Source organism: Rhipicephalus sanguineus, chromosome 5 (assembly GCF_013339695.2).
Source record: "Rhipicephalus sanguineus isolate Rsan-2018 chromosome 5, BIME_Rsan_1.4, whole genome shotgun sequence".
Classification (NCBI taxonomy): Eukaryota; Metazoa; Arthropoda; class Arachnida; order Ixodida; family Ixodidae; genus Rhipicephalus; species Rhipicephalus sanguineus.
Window position 1 is genome coordinate 14,002,056 of NC_051180.1, and position 12,800 is coordinate 14,014,855.

At 46.5% G+C, this 12,800-nt stretch overlaps 1 protein-coding gene across 4 annotated transcripts in view; it reads right to left on the reverse strand.

Annotated features, from left to right (window-relative positions):
- Positions 1 to 8,914: 8,914 nt before the first annotated feature.
- The window catches only part of LOC119393260 (homeobox protein engrailed-1-B), a 161,678-nt gene continuing 157,792 nt past the window's right edge, over positions 8,915 to 12,800 (reverse strand). For 3 of the 4 annotated variants that reach the window (XM_049416176.1, XM_049416175.1, XM_049416174.1), the window contains one exon: positions 8,915 to 9,873. In XM_049416176.1, coding sequence (XP_049272133.1) covers positions 9,548 to 9,873 — 326 coding nt within the window. In that variant the 3' untranslated portion in view covers positions 8,915 to 9,547. The remainder of the gene's footprint in view (positions 9,874 to 12,800) is intronic. The other variant, XR_007416322.1, reaches the window with a different exon arrangement.

Here is a 12,800-nt window from a genome sequence, read left to right on the forward strand (position 1 = left end):
CTTTTAAGACTCGTTATTCTTACGTCCAGACGTAACTGCAACGGCTCGTACTGCTACGTCTAGACGTAACGCTAGACACTCCCTTGAATGTTTTTTCTCTGTGGATGCGTGAAGTTCCACATGGATTGCAGTAAGGTACTGTAGCGACGTAAAGTAATAATTAACATAAACCTACGTTCCATTGACGTGCTTGCATGTGTGGCGCGCCCTCGCTTACCTCTAGTCTCGTCACGTTGAGTTGACAGTGACCGTACAGAAAAAAAATATAATAATAGAAAGACACCGTCGACGTGCAGGGTTCCTTGCTCGGTTGGGCGTTGGGTACTTTTCAGGTTTTGATTTCAGCGACCAAAAAGTAGGCTATACCTTATTTCCCTGAAAACCGTATGTGTCCTGCACATGGATTTTATGTGACCTGAATCCTTGAAGATTTTAGACGCTTTCAATCTGTGGTTCATCATAACTTTCCTGATGTTTTTCACTGTCAATATTTGTATTTTGTAACCCTCTCTCATTCTTTTCTTTCTTACCTTTATGTCTTACCTTTCCCTTCCCTAGTGCTGGGTAGCAAACTGGTATTTCAATTAACCTCCCTGCCTTTGCTTAACCTTTATCTCTGTCTTTTCAACATTAATATTGCTTGAAAAGCAATAACGAAAAAAAAAAATCGGTCGAATTTACTAAAATGAGCTCTCAAAAATTACCGCGTCTCCACTAATGGGAATCATGACGAATAGCGAAGCACCGGGTCACCCGCGCGTTGCCACTGCGAATGTAAATTAAGCGACATAAAGTGTATAAATATACAAATATATTTACTTAATTCCTCTGCTCTTCTATTTTAATCCTCTTGTCTTGAGTTCTGGATTCCGTTTTCCCTTCATTATTACTGCTTTCTGGTCTGTGAAATGGAGAGCAAATGGTTCTTTGAGTGGATCTAATCTAAAGTTGGTAAATAATGCATGTTCTTTGGGTGGTTGTTGGTTGTTTCCAGTCATATGAAATGCATCGTAGAGCGTGTCGAGACATCATATACTGCATAATCCAGTCGCTGTCCATATAATGTCTACGTTGAAGTCACCGACTGGTATAAAGGGTTTGTGCTTGTGCTTTGTTTGGTAATCGTAATCGTAATCGCAACATACACACATATTTTTCGCCTTTGAGGAGGAAATGCCGCGGACTTCTAAAGTTGTCTCCGACTCAAGCTCTTACGAAAGCATTTCTTCAGGGTTTCTCGTTGAAGACAACCTGTCAGGCACGACACCTTCCACATCCCACTGTGCACATTCTTCAGAATTGTGATAGCCAGATTTGTCGATTTCAGGAACATAGTGCCTTTAATTATTATATTATTCGATTTAATTTTTATTAACATATTTCAGGAGTGTTTTGAGTGCTGCATATGACTTTTATCTGAGACTTTATAATCATAATCGTAATCGCAACATACACACATATGTTTCGACTATAACAACGGTTTTCTATATATACCGTGACAGCGGACAGTGAGACTCGACGACAACGCTAGGTCCTATAAGATGCTTCGCCTCTAAAATACTGCACTTTTTGCGCGTTACCTTTTGCCAACTATGTGTCACGATTACCTTTTCATGGTTTGTTGCAGGAATGCATAACGTGCTGTTGGCTTGCGTTTTAAATGCGAAGCATTTCTTAGCGAACTTCTGCGACTTTGAGCGTATCTATCTATCTATCTAGCCGCCTACGACTTTGTGCTCTCCTGGCCGTTTCGTTAACGGGATATATACCAAAATTGGTATGACCCAACATAACCGTATTACGAACATAAATGACAGGTCATAATATGAAAACCATGACATGCATGTCATGAACAGCATGATTTACATGCCACGGTCTCGGGGCTCTTGCGGCCGTCTCGTTAATTTGATATATACCAAAATTGGTACCGCGTGACAAGAGTGTATGACAAACATAATGACAGGTCCTAAAGTGCAAATCATGACACGCATGTCATGTACAGCATGATATACATTATATGGTCCCGGGGCACTCGCGGCCGTTTAAATGAATGGATACATACCAGAACTGGTAAGACGAGACATTTCTCTGTGAGAAACATAACTGGCACATGGTAACATGAAAATCATGGCATACATGGCATGTGCGACATGATTTACATGCCACGCTCATGGTGCCCTCGCGGCCATTTGGCTCGCTTGATATACACCAAAATTGGCATTGCGCGACGATGCTGTGTGATGAACGTAAATCAGTGGCGGTAACGGGAAAATCATGATATGCAAGTCATGTACGACATGACTGACATGCCACACTCATGGTGCCCTCGCGGCCATTTGGCTCGCTTGATATACACTGAAATTGGTATTGCGCGACGGTGCTGTGTGATGAACATAAATCAGTGGTGATAACGGGAACATCATGACATGCAAGTCATGTACGACATGATTTACATGCCACGCTCATGGTGCCCTCGCGGCCACTTGGCTCGCTTCATATAAACCAAAACTGGTATTGCGCGACGAGACTGTATGATGAACGTAAATTAGAAGTGGTAACGTGAAAATCATGACATGCAAGTCATGTACGACATGCTTTACATGCCACGCTCATGGTGCCCTCGCGGCCATTTGGCTCGCTTGATTTACACCAATACTGGTATTGCGCGACGATAGTGTATGATGAAAGCAAATCAGTGAACTTGAAAATCATGATATGCATATGATTTACGGCATGATTTACGTGCCACGCTCATTGTCCGATCGCTGCCGTTTCGCTCGCGTGATATACACCAAAATAGGTATTGCGCGACACGACTGCATGACAAACGTAAATGAGAGGTGGCAACATGAAAATCATGACATGCAAGTCATGTACGACATCTTTTACATGCCACGCTTATGGCGTACTCGAGGCCGTTTAGCTTGCTTGATATACACCATAATTGGTATTGCGTGACGTGACTGTATGGCAAACATAAATGACAGGTGGTAACTTGAAAATCATGATATGCATATACTTTACGACAGGATTTACATACCACGCTCATTGTACAATCGCTGCTCTTTCGCTCACTTGATATACACCAAAATTGGTACTGCGCGATGCGGCTGTATCGCGACGTAAATGAGAGCTGGCAACATGAAAACGATGACATGCATGTCATGTATACGACATGATATACATGCCACGCTCATAGTGCGCCTTCGCCCGTTTGTTAACTGGATATATACCAAAATTGGTATGGCATGACATGAGTGCGTGATGAACATAAATGACAGGTCATGCATCGTATATTCCAGAATACACGTTTCATTAGCATGGTATATACCGGATTGGACATGCATGCATGCATGGCAAACATGCGATATATAGTGAACTATAGATGCCATGGCATGAATGACTTCATTTGCCTCAAAGACGAACAAGGCCATGTAGCAGCTCTTTGCCGGCTGCTTCGCATTACATCGATTCCCACAGTGCGGGATCTGCCGTTTTTTTTTTTTTTTTTTTTTTTTTTACAGAAGTTAGGCTTCCGCGATGGCCTGGTGCTCGGCTGCTGCCCCGAAAGACGTGGATTCGATCCCGGCCGTTGCGGTCGCATTTCGTTGCAGGCGAAGTGCTATAGGCCTGTGTACTTTGCAATGCCAGTGGGCGTTAGATGATCCCAGCTCTCGGGGGAGCGAACCTGAGTTCGGCAGGCGAGATCCGTGTAGCGAACTGAGGCGCTATTCGAAGGTCCTCGCGGGGGTGCTACCCAAATTTCCGACAGAGGCTGAAGCACCAGTCGGGTTCGAGTCCGTGGAGAGTGCCCTATAGAAGCGCACGAGGTACCGGGGGAGTTTTGGGGACGATTTGTTTTTCCGTTCGGAGAGGGTCCCCTTTTTGTCCACGCGGCTTGGCCCAACAGAGCATAAGGATTACCAGGTAATCAAGCAAACGGTGCTTGACGAACTCAAGCTTTCGGCAGGAGAGTACCTCAAAAGGTTTTCGGGGTCAGGAAAGCGTGCGAACGAAGGGTGGAGACCTTTTGCAACACGTCTAGAGAGCTCCATCCCTTCCCCAGTGTAGGGTAGCATACCGGTCCTTCTAGACTCGTTAACATCCCTGCCTTTTCTTTATCTCCTTCTCCTTCTCTTCTTCTCTAGAGAGCTACCTCCACTTTTACCTTGACGCAAGGGGGTTCTTGTCGGCTCTGCCGAATGATGATGCGAAAGTTCCTACATATATGCATGATCAATGCGAGAGGAAATGTAAGAAGGGGATTATGTCAGTTCCTGAAGGGAGTGGAAGGTTGTCCGTAGCTGCCTTGCCTCGTCGTGGTTGCTGCTATCTCTCAAGAATGGAGACGACTCCTTTTCTTACAGCAAAACACGATTTTATATACAGTATATATATATACAAGGTTTAGTGGCGGCTCTGCTCTGGAGTCAAGAGGGAGTGGGGAGAAGGTTGGGAATTTACTGCGACTGTTTGTGACACCTTAAGTATATGAACCCTACTGAAACTTATTAAGGCGAAAGCCTTATATGTCTCATGCGAACGTGACCTTGAACGAAAAGCCAGCGTGAGAGAAATGAAGCAAGAAGTATCCCATATCCGCGCGAGCAGCACGTTCACTTCCTGGTTGCGGCGTTTGATTTACTGAATAAAGCGGCGTTCGCTTGAATATGCAACGCCAGGGGAGGCTACAAGCTCGAAATGAGGCACGGCGAGCCAAAAGCCTCGTCGGATTCTGACAGGACGTTTTAGTATCTAATACAACGGCACTCAGGCTTTCGCCTTCGAGTATTTAGCGATAGCGTGAGCCTGGGATTGTTTAGCACAAATTCTCTAAACTCACGTAGATGCTGCCCTGTGTCCTCTAGAACATCATCTAACCATCTTGTGCATATATAGGCGGCAGGACCGTAGCGAGGGGGGGGGGGGGGGGGGGAGCCTAGCACCCACCTCCCACTCCGAGATTTTGATGGAGGGGGGTGCTTTACCGAAAATAAATAATGAAAATAGGCGTTTTTCTCAAATAGTCAAGGCCTTCAGCAAGTGCCCCCCCCCCCCCCCCCCGAAAAAAATTCGGCTACGTGCCTCATAGGCGTCCTCTCTTCGTTCCGCTTTGGCTAGAATTATTTTTCGCTCCATTGAACAAACACATATCTATAGCTCGCATAACATGGGTAAAATAAGACAGCTTTAGTTTCCTTAGCTTTGCTTCGGAAGAACATTCAGGGATTCATATATTTCATGACCGAGGTATTTGCCCATTCGGCAGTCCATGGATTTATGGAGACCCTTCGCCAGCACCATAGATCACAGTAATCTAGCTTTCTTCTTTCATATTTCCGTAATGTCCACTACTCGCACCTGCTACCTCGGGATAGCCCATGGCGTTAACCAGATAGGTTTTAGTTGTGAGGCTGACATCTTTGTCTTTCATAATTTTTGAAAGTCCGCAGATTGCTTTTATATAGCTTCTATCTTGGCCGAAATAAACAGCGATAAAAACGAGGACAAGCTAAGGAACGACAAACACGTGATGGAAGCACACCAACTCGCCCAATTATCCGTTCTGGTGCTTTTATGGCCCAATTTCACAGGAGAGGGTATAGCGATACAGGCGATCACGCCAAACTTGGTTATATGTTTCCGAAGACTGCTGTGTCACATTTAAAAAGGTGCGAAATTAAACGTACAACTCTGAAATCAAATAGTTCAGCTCATGATAGGAATACGTGGTTCATATGCGAACTGAGCCTTAAATAATTGAGCCTTAAATAATTAAAAAAAGAAAAGCCTCAAACACTTTATATCTCTGTGTCTCTCTCTCTCTCTCTCTCTCTCTTTATATATATATATATATATATATATATATATATATACACGTTGAACATGAGTTTCGATATGTGAATGTGTTCGGTTCAGCCTGGCATGCCGGAGTACCCCGGCTCTGTTTCACTGCATATGTGCCTACCTTTCCACAGGCGATGTTCCCTGAGAAACTCTGAAGCCACGGACAAGACGAAATTGCGTCGTCGAATTCTCTGGCAGGAAATTTGTAGTTCTTGTGTCCCCCTATATGTGCACAATGTGGTCGCCAGTGCATGACGGCCTTATGTGAAATCACGCTACACTTCCATTAGCGTCTAACTCATCAAAAGGTCAACAAGCGTTTCCTTTTTTTTTCTTTTGTTCGTTGCTGTCAAGCACGGTTTCTTATGTTGCTGTTTTTGCATATTACTCCAGAACACAAACGTTCCGGTTCGCTGCGCCCTTCTGTGTCGCCGGCAGGAAGTTTGGACTTCTCGTTGCAGGTAACGAATTGTTTTTCGTTCCACTGTATGTGCGCATTGTTTAGTCACGGGATGGGCATGTCTGCCTTTTGCATTTGCATTGTACACTGTATACGTGCTGCTATATAATGATTAAATATCCACTAATATTGCGATTTCTAGACACTTTGTTGCACTTATTTTTATGAAAGTAGTTTTCTTTTGTCCTTTTTTTTTCGGACTCTCTTTTAAGTTACACTTATAATTTCGCCAACTGATGTGGTTGTTGGCATTTAAATAATTTATAACGTGAGAGGACAGTCGACCTTTTGCATTGTGCAATATACGTATATCTACATAATAATTAATATCCGCTGATACTGCTATTCCTAAACTTCTCGTATTTCTTACTCTTAGTTTTAATGAAAGTAGTTGTTTTTCCTCCTTTTTTTTCGGACTCCTTTATTTTCAGTATGCTTATAATTTCTCCAACGGATGTGGTTGTTGCTTTTTACACTCACAAAAATGTATTTGATTGGTTCTACGTATATCAAGCGTGTGTATAGTTTGTTTATAGATATACATGTCTTATACAGACATGCCTTCTAGAGCTTGCGCCACGGTCTCACGTTGAATACGATGATCAAATGTTTTCTTCCTTTTATTTTTCTCCATCATCCTCACATTTTAAAGGGACCGACAGCTGGTCACAACGTGTGATTAGAACCTGGTAAAAATGAAAAGAAAGTGAAATATAGTGACAGATTCCAGCATCCTTTTCGCGTTGCGAGTATACGATTTATATTTTTGAATCGTGTATAAAAGTAACGAAAACCGGTATGTCGCGCAGCCTAGCGCAAGAGCCTTGAAGCTGGATTATGGAGTCGATCAATGTTTGCTCTACGTAGTCACATAGTCTGATGCTGTCATGCGCGCCATAATTAGTCCTGAAAATTAGAGTATGTATATTATTATCTATCCCCGCTCTATTTTGTACTGCTTACGAGGTAAAAGGAGTTGCACAGTGAGAAGCTTCGCTGCCTTCGTGGTAGCCATGTGAAACATGTCGAGCCGCGGCGCATGCGCGCGGAGTGCACGCATGCGCAGCAAATCGCCACGGTCGAACACGAACGGCTGTCGTGCTCACTGTTCGCAGCAGGGGTTTTCACTTGAGTTTACGACTTCATATTCACCGCGGATAGAAAACATCTGATTGCAAATATTTCACGATGGAGGCGAAAATGTTTGAGGCTCGTGTGCTTAGATTTAGGTGCACGTTAAAGAACCCCAGGTGGTCGAAATTTCCGGAGCCCTTCACTACGGCGTCTCTCAAATCATATCGTGGTTTTGGGACGTTAAACCCCGGATATGATTAAATGTTTCACGGCGTTTTCCACGTTACCGTTACACTCTCACCGGCAAGCTTTCCGTTGCGCTAAAGAAAATGGCATCACAAAAATTGGTTGTCGGTCCCTTTAAGGGTTTCCTGTCTCGGACCTTTGCTGTTGAATGCAATATCTATCGTGTTGCGATGACTTGCAGTCAGTGCAGCAACTATGTGCAGTGGACGCCCGACTTCATGGAGCGAAAGGCCGTCCAGCGCGTGGCGTGTGGCTGGACGCAGGGACACAAAAGAGGCCATTGAGAAGTGTAGGATGTGTATTTGTCCTATATCGTTCGTGAGATAAAACGATGTCCTTGCCGCCAGTGCGAGGACCGCGTGAGAAGAAAGGACAGCAGGAGGCGTCTATGTACAGAAACACAGAAAGGAGAGCGAGAGGCCGCCAACGTGGCGGCGATCATCTTTTGCACGAACGAGTCTTTTTTTGAGTATCTGTACAGGTGACTATGTCAACACACGCGCACACATATGCGCCGCAGCGCCAGTTTATCGGTCACCGCGCACCACTGTTCGTCGCCGTTCTTGGGGGGCCGCACTGTGGGGGGGTCACCGATTTTTCCGAACGTCCAGCACTCGAGGACTGCAGCTGACGAGAGCCGAAAAGCAGGGGCGACGACAAACACAACAGCGCGTCGTCCTTCCGATGCACTTGGTCCTTGCCATCTCTCACGCGTCGCTCGTCATCACCAGGAGGACAACCGAGTGACTTGATGCTGCATTCGGGAATCGATGAGGATGCGATATTCGGACGTCGTTGCAGCCAGCGAGGTCTTGAAGACAGCGCTGTCACGTGCATTCAGATGGACGATGGCCTTGCGCCGGTGGACCACACCGCCAGAGGTTATCGCAGCAGGAGGGATTCGTCCGGAGTGCAGTTGTGAATTAGACAAGGTGCAAATTGCAATCTTCTCTTGCAAGACAGTCACGGTGGAAGCTATGCTTTGCTGCAGGCCGCAGTGGAAGCGTTTCAAAAGCCATTGCAAATACAACTCTGCTGTGTTCGTGCGCATATTCCGTGCCCCTCTAATCGTGGCGAACTATACGTTGGTGCAAAATTCAAGGCGCTCGCGGAGCGCTCCTGCAAAGGCGTATAACCCTTTGAGATTCACATCGAGGGCGTCGAGTGATGTAATCGCAGAGCGTTGTTACGAGCGTTATCCGCCGGCGCTGATGACGTGGACGCCGTTCATAGGGATTCCGCGAGCTCGCGTTGAGCTCAAATGATGGGCGGACGCTTCGGCCGTGCTTTTGCATCTGGTGCGTGTACTCCGCGAACAACTGTTTTCTAGCCGCAAGACATAATTGTGCCTAAATTTTGCCACTCTTTTATGCGAGTCGAGAGTTCTTGCTTGAAAACAGCCACACGACCGAGATTTGTAACGCCTGGTTGGGGCTTCTTGAAATACGCGGACACTTTTAACGAGAAGGCTATCACTTTAGTGAGCCACGCGCATTCGGCCAGCTGTGCTCATAAATATATAATCCTTCTTGATATTCTAAAATCGAGGGCTCGCGCCTCATCGTTTACGCCGCTGCCCGGTTTTCCGGTATGTCGAAAATTATAGCTGAGATTAATAGAAGACAATCTGAATAACATTTAGGACGATAAGTAATTTAAACACGCAACGACTTTTCAAATCCTCTTCTGCCCGTATTCGAACTTGTTAAGCATACAGCCGTATAATGAGAACCGTCGCACAAAGCTTCCACGCGGACTCTTCAGTGTATACTTGACTATTGCACTAAACTGAGCACACAGCTAAAGTATACGCGTGCACACCGCACCAGTTGCCACGAGCACGACCGAAACACGGCGACCGTTCGAGACGTCGTGGGCGACCCTTGGTCCCAGCGGCGACGCGTGCATGACGGCTCAGTGTCACGAGGAGGAGTCGTCGTCGCCGGTGCCGCCCTGTTGCGACGAGGTCGAGTGGTTGTACAGGCCTTGCGCCATGAGCTGGAGGGCGAGCGGGTTCCGCTGTCCCGAGGCCTTCTTGATCTTGGCTCGCTTGTTCTGGAACCAGATCTTGATCTGCGACTCGTTGAGGCGCAGCTCACGCGCCAGGTCCTGGCGGCGCTTCTCGGTCAGGTAGCGGTTCTCCTGGAACTCCTGCTTCAGGCGCGCCAGCTGGTCGGCCGTGAAGGCGGTGCGCGGCCGCTTCTCTTCCTTCTTCTCGCGCTTCTTCATGCGACGGGACCGGGGACCTGCGCACAGCAAGAGAGGCATCGTTCGTCAGACATCGGCTCATCGGCAAGACATCAGACACCGGCTCATCGGCAAGCGCATGACCACCCTTCAAGTGGATGAACCTGAGCTAATTGATCTGCCATCGTTTTCAAATTGGCAGGTGACCACATGCAGAGCGTCCTGTTATGGCATTTTTCGATCTCATTCAATATTCTTTATATATAAATAATCCAACGTACACTTTAGCGCAGATCTCAGGCTGTCCTTTCGCGAGCTTTGGCCCTTGCTATCAGTCACACAAACTGCAGAATCTTCGCGTCAGTCATTTTATAAGACGCGAATAAGCTCCCCGCAGAGAGCGGAGATTTGGGGAGCGGATGTTAGTGCGACCAAGTGCGAGACAAGTGAACAGATCAACGTTCGCAAGGGGCTCTATTAGCTTTGTGGGGCATTCATAAAGTGAATGCATGGTTTTGAGCACGTATATATCCTTAAAGCGAGCTGGCTAAACCAAGTACAAACACTTCGAAGAAACAATGGTGACAAAAATAATTAGTAATGCCGAAACATGTTGCGAGTAAATTCACACATTTAATGACGACATGTTGAAGAAAGCAAGATCCACCATATACGGCATAATGGAAAGACCGTCATGGCGTATCTCGCCGGCTCATCCCTTAAAATAACAGAGAGCTGAGCTAGTTGGTAAGTATTCATTCTAAAAACGCGTTTGTGGTGTCCTGACTTCTCTCTCGTGTCCGTGTTTGCACGCCCTGTCTTTTTAGAACGGCTCATCCCATTTATTTTATAGCAGTACTGTCTGATTACGAGGCGGTGAGGACCCGCGAAGACACGATCTTCGCCAGTATACTGCCTGCTGCGTACCACACATTGGTTTCTGTACTTTGCAATCTTTAATTGCGTTTTATCTGAGCGGTATAGGCCTCCCAAGCTCGGCCAGGGGGCGCTGCGGCGCACGCGTTTCGCCGCCTTTCTAGCGAAAACCGGTCGCTCCCCTCTCCGCGCCTGCCTTTTGACTGCGCTGTCTCCGCACGTTCAGGCACCCTGCACGCGCTGCTCTCTGCTCGCCGTGCACGTGCAGCTTCACGTGTCGCTTGCTCTGAAGGTTTAGAAAGATCCCAGAGATGGAAAAAAACGTTTTAACGGTGGGAATCTTACCAGAGGAGGACGGTTGATCGACCACCTTTTCGGGACCGAGCAGGTCGTCAAGGGCGATGCTGTTTGTGCGAGCGATACGTGCGTGCAGATGCTGAACGGGCACATTTCTTTGACATGAGTAGGGAGGTGACTGCGCGAGTTCTGTAATTATGTTACCGGTAAAACGCACATTCGTTGGGGCAGTCGTGTATACTCGGAGCTGTCAGCAACCATCCAGCACGCTTTCGCGTGCGTTTTCTATTGATAACTTTTCAATTGCTTGGATGCCAAGTTTGTCGTGCGGCTTTAAATTTATTATGAGCTCAGTGTGAAGAGCATAAATTTACATCTGCCCTGTTGAGTCACTGGCTGCATCGCAATGCGCAGTGTTCAGTTTCGTGGGAGTTTCACTTTTGCCGAGGTTTGCATCGAATGATAACAACGTCGGATCGCAAGTTTAATGTCGCCTTGGATTTTTTTAGAGCTCCCTTTGACAGCATAATGATATACGCAAACAAAAAATAAACAAATATTTCATGCCCACTTCGACGATGCATGTTTCTTGCAGAGGCGTGTTTCATTTCGAATAATATCGACGCCTGATCGCGCACCGTGTTCGCTTATTCGAATGTCGCTTTGGTTGTTTCGACAGCTCGCTTGGTCAGCATCATACTATACAGGGGCGTAGCCAAGGGGGGGGGGGTTCAAACCCTCACCGAAAATTTTCAATTTTGCTTGCGTATATGTACACGCACACATACAAACGCACGCACAAACATACATAAAGTATGATTGGACCCCCCCCCCCCCCCCCCGAAAAAATTTCTGGCTACGCCCCTGATACTATACAATACCCACTGGGATCGCGCATGTTTATGATTATGCCGAGATTTGTGCCCAATAATAAGCGCATCTGAATTCGCGAAGCCATCGAAAATTTAATTGCCACCTTGGTTCTTTTTTCAGCTCGTTTCCAAAGCGGCATGCAAGGCTTTTTATTACGTGCCGAACGCATGACATTAATACGAGGCACGCCGTGGTGGATTAATTCGGATTGATTTCGGCCACCTGGGTTTCTTTAACGTACGTAAATCTAAGTACGCCGGTGTTAGTGCATTTCGCTCCCATCGAAATGCAGCTGCTGTATGCGTGAATCGAACCCATGACCACGATTTTAGCAGCGCAACACTTCAGCCTTCTAAGCAATCACGGCGTGTCGCATGCAAGGCCAATATAAACGCTCAGTGCAAACATACAGCTTAATTCTGTTTACAGGGAGCCGCGACGGGAAATGTACCGCAGTCAGGTGAATTAAACACTTAGTACTCACGGTACGTTATTTAAACTGTGGTGTAATAAGCCCAAATGCTCCGCTGCTGTAACATTACAAATGGTTGACTCGGAAAGCCAGCGCGCAATCTCGAAACGTACAGCGGCTGTCTATTTGTTGTAACTTCGGTTCACAAACGCACTTCCCTTTCAAATGAGCACGATCATCGCGTTTCTCCCCGTTAATAGTTCGTAATACTGTGTACGACAAAAACTGCTTCAAGGTGACAAGACCGCGATAGCATCGCGGCGAACTGCCATAATCCACTCTTGACGCCTCTGCTCCTCGGACTGCTTCCAATGGAAACGGTAGAACATGACAGGAAGTTTTCGGCTCTTCGACATTTTTAAACTTTTGTGACAGTTCACAATGCAGCAGGACTGCGTGCCTGCTTTCGAGTACGACGAAGGAACGGCAACCATAGCGTGAAAAATGCGAGATAAAAGCCCCGGGGAG